Below are 16895 nucleotides of genomic sequence, written 5' to 3' on the forward strand. Positions count from 1 at the left end.
CGAAGTGATGCCTTAGGAAGAGAAAAATGCACCAGGTTCAATTATCCCACTTGGGGGGTGGGGGGTGAAGGAGCGTTGTTTATCACGTATTTCAAAGGAATCGAAAATGCTGATAAAAACTTCTCCAGTGACCAAGTCCTTCCTTGTGGAGTCTGTACAGTCACATTCGATTAAGCGGATAGCAGCCAGCCCTTTCTCGTTAGCAAAGTTTGGGTCCAGTGGCACTTTTAAGACCAACAAAGTTGAATGGGTATAAGCTCTCGTGTGCACGCTGTGTTGGTCTTCAAGGTGTCACTGGACTGAAACTTTGTTCTATTGCTTGAGACCAACACAACGCCCCACCTGAATCCGTTGTTGACAGAAGGCATCCTTATTGACCACCAGCAGACACTCCTGGGCACAAGGACTTCCCTTAACAAGTGGCACCTTCATAATTTTACAGAACGGCACAGAAGCGGGCCTTACAAAAAGCAAAGATGAGGCCAACAAAAGGAAGCAATCAAAGATCCTCACAGATGACCAGTTCATTGCACATGAAATCCACAGCCCTTGAGCAGAAAACTCAAACATCTCCCCTGGCAGTTTCACTATGAACATGCATGTTGCATGGTAAGGCTGCACAATGACACAAACAAACAAGGATTCCTGTACCATTTTTTTAAAACCTCTTTCGGGGGGCTGACTGCTTTTTTTGCTGTCCTAGTCGCCTGATGGTCCCAGATGTCCACAAAATCACTTCTATTTGGAAACACCAGCAAGGCAAGCTTTTGGCCCTGGACTCCCCAGTCATACCTTTGGAGCACTCCTAAGCAGGTCTACTCAGAGCTAAGTTCCATGCTAGTCACTGGGGCAGTGATGGAGTTCATGGGGGCTGGCCCACCCTCTCGCCAGGATTTTTCCTCCATCCCATGCAACTTCCCACAGAAGTCGTCACACTAATTTAAAAGCAGGAATGTAACAAGAAATATTCAAGCGAGTACAATCTGGCCCTGTAAGCAAACTGATAACCAAGGTAAGCTGACAAGCACTAGATGGTTTGCTCTCAAACATGAACAGCAACAAAGTTTATTGAGGAAGAAACACACAGACTGACATCAATATCAACACTAAGCCAGGAGTTGTGGTTTTCCATAGCATGTGCCTCCCTCAGGCAGGCCGACAACCTACGAAAGCAGTTCACTGCTACAACTAAGTGACAGACCGGGCCCAGCTGCAGGGAAAGGTCACTGTAGCTCTGATATCTGCTCACACTGTTGACTCACCCTCCTGCCAGAGGGACCGGCCTCTCTCCACCCTCAAAACCTCACTCCTAACGTAATGTCCCCCACTCAGCTTTTCACCCTTCCCCAATCCTCAGCACCTTGGGGCTGATCCAGAGCGCTGTGGCTGGGGTAGATTTCTGTGCTCTGTCTCTCACAAGGGCTTACTCCCAGGAAAGCATCCCTAGGACCAGGGGTCATTTCCTGCGGGAGGGCACAGGAGCGGAGCTCCACCAGTAAGGAGCCCAGGGGGCGGGCACATGCAACAAGCCCAACTCCCTGTTCCCAGCAGCCCTCAGTCAGGCCACGAGGAGCAAGAAGCAGCCAGGTAAGTTGCAGAGCCCCCCCCCCGGCCCGCCTTCAGGTACAAGCTCTCCCTCCTTTATGAGGGCAAATCTGCACATTCCCTCCCCCCATAGCTAGCAATCCAAAACAGTCCAGTGGAGCCTGAGTGGTGAGTGTTGCCTTCTGACACACTTCCAGTGATGTCAGGGGGTGTGGCATATGCAAATAAGTTATGCTAATGAGCTCCTGCACCTCTTTTTCTACAAAATTACCCCTGCCTAGGACTACAGCCTCGGAGAACTGTTTCCCTTCCTTGGGTAGTTGACAGCTGTGCGCCTTCCCTCGGCAGCCCTTGTACACAAAGAAAAAATGGCTGTTTCCTTCCCACAGACCCCACCACTCAGTCTTCTAATAGGCTTCCCCACCCCCTCAAAGGTACCTCAGCGTAAAGGTCATGCATAAACATATATTGGGAAAGACCAGAAGGGAGCCATACCTCTCCGCTCCGCTAGGCATTGCTTCAGCAGTTTGCTGGCTCCCCTCCGCCCTTGTTTAGCGGCCAGGACCAGCCACTGAACTGCTCTGCAACTGTTCAGCTCCTCATCTCGGTCTTCAGCCAGTTTCAGGTAGTACTTCCCCACCTACAAAACAGAACAAGATCTGTGTATGCAGCTCGCATCGTTGCTCCCACAGAGCTAAAGTAGCCGCATTACACACCAATGCGGCTGTCTCAGGAAGAACAAGGGAAGAACCACTTGAAGGGTGGCAAGACACCCAACAGCCTTACGTCCCAGAGGCAGATGAGAGGCTGCCCAAGAGAGATCCTGACCGTGGTCTGGCCCATCCAGCTGAGCATCACCTACTCTGACCAGCAGACGCTTGCCAGGGTCTCGCGCAGAGAAGGAGAGTTCCTGATCCTGGAGAGGCCCAGAACAGAACTTGGGGCCTTCTGTGCTCAAAGCCCCAAAGCCCCACTCAGCCATCCCTCCCCCACGGGTGCCCAGCATCCTTGGTGGGTTCAATACAATCTCCCTCCCTCAGCGGAGGGAGGACCTGAACACACACCTCGATTTGAACAGGAAGTTCATACATCTGGCCCATTTCTTACCATAATGGGCCGTTATTTGGTATACCATGAGGGGGTCAGCAGAGGGCAACACTACACATTTATATTGGTTTTACGCATGTTTAACTGTCACAGCCTTCCCCAGAGACTCCCGGGGCTGTAGGTGGGATGGATTCTTATCAGAGAGCCCTGACCCTCCCCTCACAGCACTGTAGTCCACAGGGTACCCCAGGGAGAGTGCGAATGACGGATAAGCCAGGGGACATCTCCGGGGCAGATACTTCCCGACAGAGACTTTCTGTATTATTGACACTTGTCTCTCACCTAGGAGAAAGCACTACCCTCGGTGCAGATTGGAGCAAGCTATTTTATAATCAATAAGATCTGTGGAGAAAAATGGCTGCCCAAATAGTATAATGCCTGGAGACCAAGCCCTGCAAGGAAAGGCTGAGGAATTTGGGAAAGTTCAGTCTGGAGAAGAGGAGGCTGAGGGGGGACATGATTGCTTTGAAGGGCTGTCCCTTAGAGGAGGGCAGGGAGCTGTTCCTGGTGGCAGCAGAGGAGAGGACGTAATATCATGGGTTTAAATTAAGGGCGGGAAGATAACGGCTGGATCTGAGGGAAAACTTTTCGATGGTCAGAGTTGTGCCACAGTGGAATCAGCTGCCTCGGGAGGTGGTGAGCTCCCCCTCCCTGGCAGTCTTTAAGCAGTGGCTGGAGAAACATTGGTCAGGGCTGCTCTAGGCTGATCCTGCACCGAGGAAGAGGCTGGACTAGATGGCCTGTATGGCCTCTTCCAACTCTGTGATTCAATGATTCTATTTCATGAAACAAACTGAAAATGCAGTAAAACCAATACAAAAACATCAGACAGCCGTCCATAACAAATTTTCCAAAATCCAAGCAGATGGGACCTCAAAAGTTGAACTCCACAAGATCTCAAAGATCATCTCACTTCCTCACACGGAAATGGAGCTCATAATCAAGACGTTTCAAACACAAAACAGGGGTCTTATTTCGGCCCTTTATAAATTCCTACTCCAAGACTCATTTTCGAAAAAACGTTCTTACCAAAAAGCTTGGAATCTGGATTGTAATAATGAATTAAAAGAAGAACACAACTCTGTGATTTTATGATTCTATTTCATGAAACAAACTGAAAATGCAGTAAAACCAATACAAAAACATCAGACAGCCATCCATAACAAATTTTCTAAAATCCAAGTAGATGGGCCCTCAAAAGCCGAAATATTAAAACACTCTTCCTAGGAGTCAAAAGCCCTCCTAAAAAGCTCAGTTATCTTTCCTCTCCTCTGGACCTGCAGAGGGGATGTGGCTCCTTTAATATCCCTTGGGAACCTATTCCATAAGATTAAAGGGGCTACTGAAAAAGCCTGCAAATAGATAGTTGCTGCTTCTACCCTTGTGGAAGATGGAACATTTTCATCTCCTGTGACAACCCCCACCCCACCGCTGACTTTCACCCTTCTTTGTGAAAAGCTACGAGAGCATTTGCAAGAAGGCACGGGACAGGGGAAGATGGCTTGCAGCCAGTACTGCAAATTTAGAGCCAAAATGTGGGTAAGGATGAACGTGGCAGTGCAGGACGCCCATGGAACGTGAATCCAAATGGCCAGCCACACTCTGACCCCACGGAGGGATCTGCAACTCCACAGGGTCGGAGACGTAGCTGGGCCACGAATGTCATTTGCCAGTGCAGAAGGGGAACCTCCTTGCCCGGGCCCCAGTAAGACACGGGGCTCTTCCCCCCTCCCAAACGGGAGATGACGGGGGGAGCGTCTCTGAAGGGGGGAGGAAAAGATGTGGGAAACAGCAGAGCACGGATGTTTTCACAAGGACCTGTGTGTCCCTGGGCGTGGCAACTTTTGCAGTGAAAAACCGGCACAACATTCCTTGTAAAGTTAGACAGCGTAAGTCTTCAGAACGATAACAAACAACATTTTCCAAGACCCGGCGTTAAAGAAGGAACATGTTACCTCTGCCTGGGCTTTGGATTCCCCAGCTTTTGCCCTTTCAAGCAGTTCCTCAAAGAGTGCCTCTGGTTCCTCCTTTGTGGCGTCTACAAAAACACAACAACAACACACCAGTCAGAGAGACCTCTGTGCTTCACAGACAGTTTGGTACATGAAGAGGAGCTTTGTGCCCAGCACCACTTACAACCACTTCGGTTCATCCAGCTCCGTGGATCGGGCCCTATAAACAGCCAAGTGAGTTGCCGAGAGGACGATTTCCTCCAATGCCAGTCAATCGCCTTGACTGTTCTGCCACTTTCACTGCCAAAAAACTATTCTAGCGCTATTTTATATGACTGACAAACGCTAATCATAGAGCAAAGTTTGAGTCCAGTTGGTTAAGACCAACAAAGTTTAATTCTGGGTAGAAGCTTTCGTGTGCCCGCACAGCTTATACCCAGAATAAAACTCTGCTGGCCTTAGAGGTGCCTGACTGGCCTCAAACCTTGTTCTGCTGCTTCAGACCAGCACGGCTGCCCCACCTGAAGAGGCTAATCATAACCTTGCCTGTCCCAGGCACCACACTGGCACTGTGGGATACCACGGCCAGCTGAAAGGGATTTTGATTGTGTAGAGAGGTTGTCTTGAGATCGCCCTATTCCACACTGACATACCAGACGTTTGCTCTACAGGCTCTGCAACTCCTCCCTTTCCTCCCACAAGAGTCAAAGAATCTTCACTCCCCATACATGTTTACTTTTAAGGGCCCAGTTTCAGCACCGCATGAGCTCTGACTCATCCCAATGAACAGTCAGTCTTCAAAACAAATGCATACTTGAAAAGGTCACCTTCTTAGCTCTTGGGATGAGACACACAAGAGTTTGCTCATAGCCTTTGAAAGAAATGCATCTTCTCGCTTCTTAACAGAGATTGCCGCACCTCTGAAAAACCCATACACTTGCTTCCTCCACACCCAGCTTCATGTGAGACAATCAGATTTTCCGGATATATTTACTTACTCTCATCCACTGTATAACCAGCTTAGATTCTTCAAGGTTTTAAAGTTAGCACAGCTGTTGCAAAGTCCTGGGGGAAGCTGTCATGATTCACCAGCTTTTATGAGCTTATTTCTTCAATAAGTTGGTCAAAGAGGCTGCAGCAATCCTCCTTCAAAGTTACTTACTTTATTTGAGAACCAGCTTTACTTTATATATCTGAGCTATCTACACATTAAATACTTTATTTTCTGTTAAATAAACATTTGTCATTCATCTCCACCCATGTCTTGTCTGTCAAGTCGAATATCTAAGAAAATGTGATCTCCATTTACCTGACACGTAAGTACAGCCTTGGTCTGGCAGGTTTCCAAATAAGAGACCTTTGGAGAGAACACCGCTTCACACGCTACCAATCTTTATTTTAAAGCTTGTGCCCTCCTTTTTGTTTGCTCGTGGGAGCTTGGGGCATACGAAGACTCCAGGAGAAGCCAGAGTGGGGGGACTGGACAGTACTCAGTCCCTCAGAGCCCCCCCTCCACCCCCATAGCTGCCTCATTTTGTCTACAGGCCAGATCCAACGCCTTTCCTTGTTTCAACCTGGCTTTGCAGGTAAGTAAACATAGAAATGCCACCCTTTTCTCATTCACAGCAGAACCTTGATATAAAGGAAATATTTCTTTAAACAGAGAGTGATTAAAATGTGGTATTCACTGCCAGAGGATGTAGTGATGGCCACAGATAAACAGCTTTAAAAGGGGATTAGGTAGATCCATGGAGGATAAGTCTGTGAATGGCTACTAGCCATGGCAACTAAAGGGAACCTCCACATTCAGAGGCACTAAACCTCAGAAGCCCAGAGTCAGAAGGCAACCTCAGGGGAAGGCCTCGGCCTCTGTGCCCTGTTGTGGGGTCTCCAGAAGAACTGGACGGCCACTGAGTAAGACAGGATACTGGACTAGATCGACCATGGGTCTGATTCAGCAGGGCTCTTCTGATGTTCTTAGATACTCAGTGGACAAGTGCAGGGGCAGGCACCTTCAGCTTTCCTTTCCTGCCACACCAGCCCAAGACTCACAGTGGCCAATAGTTTGTCTCCATTGAAGTAATGACTTGACAGTTCTTTTGGCAAAAAGCACATTCTCCTGCATCACTTTTTAAACTCTCTGCTCACTTAACTAGCTAGTGCAGGACCTACCTAATGTGGCACCATAGCAGACAGAAAACTGTCCTGCCAGTCAGAGGCAAAACAGACACTGGGCTGTTTCGACACCTTAGCCTATGGGAGTGCTGCTCCAGCGACCATTCTCCTTTCAGAGGGGGGTCGAGGGCAGACTCAGAAGGATAATTGTCTCTGCATGGAAGTAGACAATTGTGTGTGAAGCTCTGCCCAGGACTGTGGCTGAGTGGTTTAAGCGGGATACACTTCTGGGTAGCAGTGTGTGTGAACAGGATCTTGGGGTACGGACTGACACTAAGTTAAATAGGAGCAGCCAGTGTGACGCATCAACAAATAAGGCTAATGCGATCTTGGGGTGTATCAACAGGCATAACATCCAAATCGCAAGATGTCATAGTCCCACTGTACCCTGCATTGGTCAGGCTGCACCAGGAGTATGGTGTGCAGTTCTAGAGGCCTCACTGCAAAAAGGATGTGGACAGAATGGAGTGGGTGCAGACAAGAGCGACGAGGATGATCGGGGGCCTGAAGACCAAGATCCTTTCCCCTGCTTTTGTCTCTGAAGTTCTTGCCCCATAAATATTACGTTGTCCTTCTGGAACTTCAGTCCTTGTCTTTGGGCTATTTCACTCCTTGCCTACCTGCATCCATGCTTTGATGCCCAGAACAAGGTTTCCACCAAAACCTTGAAAAACCCTCCGAGTTTAAGCGCCTGTTTTTTTTCCAGAGACAGAATTTAAAATGCCATTTTTTATTTCATACTATTTGACTCAAATCGGAACTAAACTCAAACATCACCGCTGTCAAAAGCGAGAGCTGTGTATCTGGTTCCCCACTTCCCTTCTGTAATGCCTAGCAGAGATTACCCCCATCCCGATTTGCCTGATTTCCACATTTTCCACCCTTCCCACCAGCAACAGCCAGGGATGTGAGATGGGCAAGTTTGCACTGAGCGCTCCAAAGGGGTGAAGAACCAGAGAATGCGACTATCACTTTTGGAGGCAGTTGCGCATTTCTCATAGGGTCTACCATGCCCCTCAATATACCTTCTAATTCACAGGATTCTCGCCTCTCTAAGCCAAGGACTAGTAATACAGGAGGTCTGATCTCCTGAATCCAAACATTAGCTATCCCAGAGGCTATTTTTAGGTTTCTGAGAAAGATTCTTGTGCAGGAAACAAATGCCAAGCCAGCTGCATATGCCCCACAGGCACTCCCATTTGCGGGGGGGGGGGGAATAAAACAGAAATGCAACAATTACCAGAGAAGAGCCTCATCATTCTACTAGGTAGTTATGCAAAAGAGCGAACATGAGATGCATCGACTCAACAAAGGAGGCCACGGCCTTCAGTCTGCAAGATCTGAGCAATCTTGTCAATGATAAAATGTTTTCAAAAGCCATCAGTTCGTAGCGGAAGAGACTTGGTGGCAAGTTACACACACACTCCAAGAGACAGTTCAGAGAGTCCACTTTTCTTTTAACCAACACGTTCCAACAGTCCCCTGGGAGACATTAGCAGAAACAGTTGTCCACAACTAGATATGACAGGCGTTACATTGAGGAACTAACATCCCTAAGATTTTGGGTCCCGATTTGGCTTGGTAGTGCAGGAAGGGGGGGGGATTTCAGCCTCCTCCCTGCATCATTTTCCTGAGCAGAAATGGCTACTGGCGGGGTGCATCTGTGTGTGTCAGGCACAGGGCAAATAGGGCCATTTCAGGAAAAGTGCAGAGGTGAAGGCTGAAGCCCGAAGGGCCCCCCCCCCAGCCATGCTTCTGAGCCAAATTGGGCCCTGGTGCGTTTGGCAATGTCAGTTCCCCAACACAAGACTGTCTAGAAGTCAGAGATCACGTTTACTTCAGCTCTGAAGGGGCAGGTATGAACTGCGTTGAACTGTTCCTGAATTTTCGTCTCTAAGAGCCAACCTGCTAATTAGGCTCCGGCTTCAGGCCTGCCCCTCTTCTTTTCCGGTTTTAAGATCGTTGAGTCCCCAGGGGCTCCAGATTTAGCTACTGAAATCTGTTCTCCCCGGGGTTGCCTTTGAAGTCTGTGGTACCTGGAGCTCCAGAAGCCTCCAGTTCTTACGAAACAGATGGCAGCAGCTTCCAAGAGCAATTACAAGTTCAAGGCAAAAACCTCAGGCCTTGCATACCTGCTCCCTTGCGTCTCACTCACTTCGGCCCAGAGCACCCACTTGGTGAAATTCCCCCCCCCCCCGGCATGGCCTGAGACCGAGGCCTGGCCCCCGAGGAGGCTCGTAACCACATGGAGAGAGTCTTCTGCAGCCACCAGCCTTCCTGAAAGGCTGTACAGGACTGGCAATCAAGGCTCCCTCTAAGCTGAGCAAAAATTCTATTTTGTGAGCTCACTGGCATCGACATTGTCAGCGAGCGATTTGGCTACTGAGATCATGAACAAAACAGCTGCCTGTTCCTTTCATGAATTTGTATTGAAAGCCTCAATGGGAAAAAGGGTAGGATACAAATTTGGAAATTATACAATGGGGGATTTGTGGGAGCCCATTTCTCTTGACTCCCTCCAACTCTCCTGTCTCACTGGAACACCCTTCCCCAGGACTGCTCCCCTGACCGCATTCGGGCCACGCAGACTCACCCCAGGTCCCTCCCCCTTATTGTCAGACTGTGTTTCTTGTCAGTTCAGCTTGACAGCAGGTTCTTATTCACACAGATGTCCAACAGGCTCTTGATTCATTGGCATTCACAACGGGTATTACTTTATCTACTTTATCAGTAGATCATTAAGAAGTTTTACATAGAAAAAGCCCCATTTGGAACCACAAGTTGTGCATTTTTCTCAAGAATCCTCGCTGCTGCCTAATTTATTTTCTGACTGACTGACAAGGGTAATTTATATGCTTTGCTCACAGAGGGAGAGAAAGCTGAAATGCAAGTTTTCTTTATTAAATGCTAAAACATCCTTCCCCTTGACATTTAATCTCCTCCCACACTCAAAAGAAATTGTGCATACGTGTAATTCCAGGCACGCAGTACTAGAGACTTTATAGTCATGGTGAACAATGTGTGGTAGGAGATCCACAGTTCATCTGGAAGCCTTTTGTTGCTCCAGTTTCTCTCACAATTTGCTGGGTGGGAGAATCAGCGCTAATATATATATTTTTTCTGAGTAATGTCCAAAATGGCATGAGACAGGAGGGGCAGAGCACTCCTGAAACTCATCATAGGGAAGATATATGCAGAAGCCCAGAGAGGAACAATGGGGTGCTTATGGTGGTAAGGTCAGCCTGCCCTCTTTCAAGCAACTTTTAAATACAACATGCCGGTTGAACCGCTTTAATTCAGTCCTGTTGGTATACCCCTGAACACACTTTCAGGAGAATGTGCCAACTCTTCTGTGACTACTGAAGCGCACTGAACCAGCTTCTCCCACTGCAAGACAAACGGGCAGCAACACTGCCTCCCCAGGACTGAAGATCTCCTCCTACCTCCTGGATCTAATCTAACATTCAAGAAAGGAACAGCTGTACTTTGCATCTTTAAGGGGAGCCAGCTCCTCGCCAGTCTCATTCTTTGCCAAAGAAAAGTTGAACGTGGGCTCCAGCAATATACACCAACGGCACTAGCCATTCCTCTTGACTTCACCTGATGTCCAGACATCCAGCAGAGCTACCAGAAGTCCCTCGTATTGGGACCAAGGGCCAGGTAATCAGCGGAGTTTGCAAACAGCACCTAATTCTGGGTACTGCAACAAAGCCATAATGGTACCCAGAGAACACCTGTTGCCAAGATGGGCCCCGAAGAGACAATAACAGAACACCACTATTGGTCACATACAGCTCTCAGTTCAAAACAGTTCAACGTATCATCAGTGACTTACAACCTCTGCTGGATAATGACAGTTCTCATTCACAAGTACGGGGGGGGGGGAACAGGGACGTTTTCTAATGCACAGACAGCCCCCCAATCTCAAACAACTCCTCACCCACAATAATGCAGCATCTCATTTGAACATGGACACTGGTACCAGAGCTTGCAGTTAACCCAGATGTCAACTTTGCTGCCCCTTACGCCCAGATAAAACAATCACTGGACCCAACAACATCAACTATACCCTCTCAGGTTTATTCACATACTCATCTTCTAACACGGTATATACCTTTACATGCCGACAATGTCCTTCAGTTCTTTCCATAGGTCAAACAGATCAAGCCCTATGACAAAGGATAAATGGACACAAATCTGAAACCTGCAGAACACTTCCAGGACATTCAGTGGGTGACCTCAGAGTAGCTGTTTTGTTGCAAAGGGACTTCAGGAACAGACTAGAAAGGGAAACTGTTGAGTTGCAGGTTATTACAACGCTCAGAACAATGGGATCCCCAGGACTTAACAGGGATATTGGTTTCTTATCTCACTACATAGGCTAACCTAATTTAGCTCTTACATCCGTACTCTTAACAATCCCCCAGAACGGCCATATGTCCTCTTTACTTTATTTCTCATCTGGAATAACAGATTAGAGTAGTAGTTTTTTTATTTTGAACTTTTTGAGGGAATACAGAATACAGAAAAGGGGCAAGGGAAAAGAATAAAAGGTGAAATTACCAAAATGTAGTATAAAGGGCATGTTTTGCAAATATAAAGGACAATGCTTGATTCAAATACTTGAATCTTTAGGGAAATTATATAACATTATAACTTTAAAAACCACTATAACAACCTACTCAGCGTTCTACCATTTTCTGTTTTCAGTGAGGTGCTTTTAAGCACCTTTTAAGGTTTCAGTCTTCAGAATCCAAACCATCTCACGACATCTCGCACCAGCAGAGCTGGCAAGTATCTGCTCCTTCTGAAAACATGTCTGCAAATAACACACATGCCTCTCAAACAAAAGGCTGCTTGCTGGAGGGAGCAAAGAGGAGGAGAAGATATTAAAAATAGCAAAGAACATATTTCCAAGGGCTCCATTAGGCTTTTAAAGAATTCACCAATTGTGACAGCAAGCCTTCTTTCCAGAAAAGGAAATATTATCAGGCACCCGAAAGACATGCCTATTCGCATTTCTGCAATTCCAAAAGGTTTTCTGCTTTTCTCTATGCTATGCAGCTAAAGCAATATTTAGCAAGACAGAGACTATATTTTAAAAGGACACCTTCTTAGTGCTATTACATATGTTTGTGGAAAGGGTGAGACATCGGGCTTTCGACACAAACCATCTACAAGACAGCCAGGCGAGTTTCTTCTTCTCACCGATCTGCCTTTCAGCTGCTGGAGTTTCCAAGGACTCTCTGTGTGGAATCGAGCAACTTTTTTACAGCTGAGCTCGTATCTGTAAGCAGATTTAAGGCAGGGAGATTCTGCAAACCATTGCCTTAAGTGGGACATAGTTTTGCATTCACACCGGCACCTCTTCTCTGCGATAAATTCAGGACTGGCGTTCTAATTAAAGACATCACTTGGAATCAAATGCGTAGGGCACCAGCTGTTCCTGGTAACACACACACACACACCCCTTACCACATCGAGTGCGGAGGAGACACCACTTCTGCAAAGACACTTTGATAGTAAGGTCAAAAACAGGACGGGTCGATATCTAACTGTTTCCAAACATAACCCCCACACAGGACTTTCAGCATGGCTTTTACCAGCACCTCAAATGCTCATAATCAATAAACACACCAAAGCAACCAGAGAGAACGGATCCTATCCAATCCCGCCACAGCCAGTTCTTGTTCACCTCCTGTTGCCAAACAGGCCTTCTGCACAAGTGAATCTCTCCCAACTTGCTAGATGTCAGGAGAGAGGCTCCCTGGGCAAGGAAGCCCGTAAGGAGGGAACTGCTCCTGAGAAGGCCACCCACGAAATCTATGAGGGCACCCAAACTCGGGCCTTTACTTTTGGTGCTTCAACCTGTTCTTATGGGTCTCTTTACAAAACTGGAGTAAGTCTCCTAATTAAATACCTGATATTTTCTTCATTCTTACTACAAAGGACATGCAACTAAACCGACAACCAGCTGAGAAGCGGGGGGGGGGGGGGGGGGGAGCTGTTATGATCACATGAGGAGATCAGATTAACCAGTTGGCCTTTGCTGCCAAGGAAGGCGTGTCCACTGCAGAACGTCTAAGGCAGAAACGGAGCAGCATGGAACTCAGTCAGCCAGGAAGGTACTGGCTGGATCGGAGAGAAAACGTTTTGACAGGAAGAGTTGTGCAACAGTGGAATGGGCTGCCGGGAGGTGGTGGGCAGCGGCTGGACGAATACTTGCCAGGGATGCTCTCTAGGCTGATCCTGCACTGAGTAGGGGGGTTGGACTAGATGGCCTGGCGGGCCCCTTCCAACTCTGTGATCCTATGGTTCTATGTCAGGCAAAAACTAGCCCGTGGGTCAGGAACAGGCAACCTGTAGCATCATGCATGTGACACAGGGCATGCGACATCCTTCTAACTCGGTATGCAGGGCCAATTCTCCGCCTAAGGGACAGAGGCAAGCTGAAACGACGGCTGGACTGCAGAGGCACAGCCTGTAACCTTCCCCTCAACAAACAAACCAGCACCTTCACAAGCACACCCTGCAGGGTTTGGGCCCACAGATATTCGGGTGTCCTGCCATCCCACCCTCAGCGTGTTCCATGGAAGTAAGTATTAGCATTCTTGCTCCATAGGGGGTCTAGGATCACCAAGGCACCCGTCATTCTTCAGTTACATATACTTACGGAAGAAGAAGAAGAGATTGGATTTATCCCCCATGGCCCTTCACTACCCAAAGGAGTCTCAGAGCAGCTGACAAACTCCTTTCCCTTCCCCTCCCCACAACAGACACCCTCCTGTGAGGGAGGCGGGGCTCAGAGAGCTCTTGTCTTGACAGAAACTGCTCTTTTTTCAAGATCAGGTCTTATCAAAACTGCAGCTTGCCCAAGGTCATCCAGCCAGGTGCAAGTGGAGGAGTGGGGAATCAAACCCGGTTCTCCCAGATTAGAGTCCGCGCACTTAACCACGACACCAAACTGAAGAGTGACATTTGTACTCCGGTTGTCGCTCCAAAGACAGTAAATCAGAAGACGCACAATGAAGACGTGTGGGTGGACAACTGATGTGGCCAGATGACTGGCACTGGCCACATCCACAGGGGGATCCCCCCCCCGGCAAACATCAGGACAGCCGCTAGTGCAGCAGACCAATGGCAGTCCTAGGGTGCACGTAAGAAGGCAAGAACCGCCATGTTGGACTAGGCCAAGACCTCTGTGGTAAGAGAGCCAATAGGCCTTTAGCTCCAAAACCCGGCTTTTGCTCTTCCTCTGGAAAACCCAGAGCCACTTTCCTGAGGCTCCGGGTGGTCTCCAATCCAGGCAATGACTGGCTTCACCACAGCTACAGCAGGCAGGCACAGCAGACAAAAACTCCCCCCCCCCAACAGCCTCTCCTTTAGAGGAGGGGGAAAGAGAAGCCGGGGCCGAAGAGAGCAATCCTCCCGCTGAGGACATCAGGCTCACATCAGCTGGGGGTATAACTGGATTCCAAAACAGCCTGTGGGCAACCCTCGGCCTCTGCCACCTTCTGCGGAAGGCACCCTGTGATGACGGAAACTCCGCACGACACTCACAGCCCATGGCTCTCTCCCCGCCCCCAGCTCACTCACCCTCTCCCTTGTTCCCATGGCCCGGCGCCCGGAATGGAACAAGGAGATGAGGCAAGGTAGCCTCCAGAACGGGGCTCCAGTTTCAGGTTTCCTCACCTTGGCTTTCCATAGCAGCAGCATTTAGCTGAGACCTTCCAAGGGGAGCGTAAGTGGGGCTGGAAGGAAGTTCCTGTGCAGAGTCCATTTCTGATGCAGATTAGGAAGAAGAAGAAAAAGACAGGCTGGGGTTAGCCCGCACAGGCCAAGGAAGCAAAGCTTGTAATATATAAACCACAGAAGAACGGGTTGTAAACATGGGATCAACAGGAAGGCTGGCTTTGCTTCTGAGAAAGTGCAAATAGCACCAAGAAACGTTTTTCACTGGAGTTCATGGAGGCAGAGGCCCAACGGGGAGAGAAAGCTGATTCATCCTCTGAAGCAGAACAAAATGCTTTTCTGGCAACCACCTCCTTATTCAGCGTTTTGAATTGGCCCTGCTTGATGCGGCAGGCCTGGCACACCCGTTAAAATAAGCAGTGCACACTTCTGTGCCCACTGCAACAACGGTTGTGTCCTGCTCCTAACACCTGTGTGCAAGTTCCAAAAGGTCAGCAGAGATCGGGCTTTTGCTGCTCTGGAAGCAGAGCTGGGTGCAAGAAGCCCTCTTTTGCGGCTCCTGAATGTCTCAGGACTAGGGTTGCCAGCCTCCAGGTGGGGCCTGGGGACCTCCCGCTTTTACCACTGATCCCCAGCCGACAGAGATCAGCTCCCCTGGAGAAAATGGCTGCTTTGAAGGGTGGGCTCTGTGGCATTGTACTATGCTGAGGCCCAGGGCCGGATTTAGACTTGCTGAGGCCCTAAGCTATACAAAACCCAGAGGCCCCCTCCTTTTTAAAATTACATCAGCTGGTCTCAGAAAAAATTAAAATATATACACCTTTTTAATATTTGAAATCATTTTTATATTGTGTTTTTATTCGAGGCCCCAGCAGATTGCAAGGCCCTAAGCTGTAGCTTATTTAGCTTATGCGTAAATCCGGCACTGCTGAGGCCCCTCCCCTCCCCAAACCCCGCCCTCTCCTGGCTCCACCCCCAAAGTCTCCAGGTATTTTCCAACCCAGGCTTGGCAACCCTACTCAGGACACACCCCGAGCGTCATCTGTTGGAGGAGGCGAACTGGAAACCACCAGCCGACGACTGGCATTTCTGCGGTGGGGGGGGGGCTCGTCTCACTGTCCCGAGAACTTTGCTTTGGTTTCGTTTTTGTTTCCCCCAGAGGGGAATTTTTTATTGATTTTTTTTAATACACCACAAATCACTAACAGAAAAAGAGGGAAAGGGAACTACATGTACGGGAGAAAGCAAAGAAGCCACTACTAACTAAAAACCCAAGATAGGAGATCTTCCAAGCTTCTTCTTTAAAAACCCAGAGTCTTTCATCGCTATACTGCTTATGAACTGAGTCATTATTTTAGCCCTTTTAAAGGTTTCCCTTGCTCGAAAGCCAGTCGAATCCGACTCTAGGGTTGCAGTGCTCATCTCCGTTTCAAAGCCGAAGAGCCAGCGCTGTCTGAAGACGTTTCCGTGGTCATGTGGCCGGCATGACTAAACACCGAGGCGCACGGAAAGCTGTTACCTTCCCACCAAAGTGGTACCTATTTATCTACTTGCAATTTCTTGCTTTCGAACTGCTAGGTTGGCAGGAGCTGGAACTAGAGACGGGCGCTCACTCCGTCATGCGGCACACTCGGGTCTCGAACTCCTGAACTACCGACCTTCCACAGCCTGCAGTTCAGCGTCTTAACCACTTGAGCCACCGCAGCTCCAATTTAGCCCTTTTACCTTCCCCTTTTATATTTCCTTGCCCCTTACCCTACCTCCCCACCCTCCCCCTAGAATGTCCCGAGAACTTTGGAGCGACGCCAGACCGCTCTGGGGGGGGGCACCGGTGAACGGAGAGAGTGGCCCCCCACCACTGTTCCCTCTAAGCTGAGTGAGTGTGAGCCAGCTCACCGTTTTTTAGCCTCCGGCTCACCCATTTTCGTCTCCGCTAAGGAAGGACGGGGCTCCAGAGCCAACTAACTTATGCAGCAGCCAGATGGCTCGCTTGCAACTTTAAGGCCAGGCGCTCACCGAGTAGCATTTTTGCTCACAAGACTCCACCGCTTAGAGGGAACATTGCCCCCACCCCCACCCCGAAGAAGACGGCGTTGCGGTGCCCCAAGCAGAAGCCTCCTCTCCGTCCCCAGCGCCCATCACCCGGGAAAGAGGGGTTCGGACCAGGGTTCCCTCTAAGCTGAGTTAGTGTGAGCTAGCTCACAGTTTTTTAGCCTCCGGCTCACACATTTCTGCCTTAGCTCAGGAAGGGATGGGGCTCCAGAGCAAACTGATTGATGCAGCAGCCAAATCTCCTGCTCACAACTGTCATGCCAGTAGCTCACAAAGTAGAATTTTTGCTCACAAGACCCCACCGCTTAGAGGGAACATTGGTTCGGACATCGTGCGCCCCCCCTCCCCCAGGCTCTTCTTCCAACGCCCCCC

General features: G+C 49.0%; 1 protein-coding gene across 1 annotated transcript in view; it reads right to left on the reverse strand.

Annotated features, from left to right (window-relative positions):
- WFS1 (Wolfram syndrome 1 (wolframin)) overlaps nt 1-14555 on the reverse strand; it is a 23352-nt gene extending 8797 nt beyond the window's left edge. The window contains exons 1-3 of the mRNA XM_015424293.1: nt 14472-14555; nt 4608-4690; nt 2041-2185 (exon numbers count right to left, since the gene is read on the reverse strand). Of these exons, the coding sequence (XP_015279779.1) occupies nt 2041-2185; nt 4608-4690; nt 14472-14484 (241 nt within the window). The 5' untranslated portion in view covers nt 14485-14555. The remainder of the gene's footprint in view (nt 1-2040; nt 2186-4607; nt 4691-14471) is intronic.
- Nucleotides 14556-16895: the final 2340 nt, after the last annotated feature.

This window comes from Gekko japonicus, unplaced genomic scaffold (genome assembly GCF_001447785.1).
Source record: "Gekko japonicus isolate JY-2015 unplaced genomic scaffold, Gekko_japonicus_V1.1 scaffold2362, whole genome shotgun sequence".
In the NCBI taxonomy this organism is placed as follows: Eukaryota; Metazoa; Chordata; class Lepidosauria; order Squamata; family Gekkonidae; genus Gekko; species Gekko japonicus.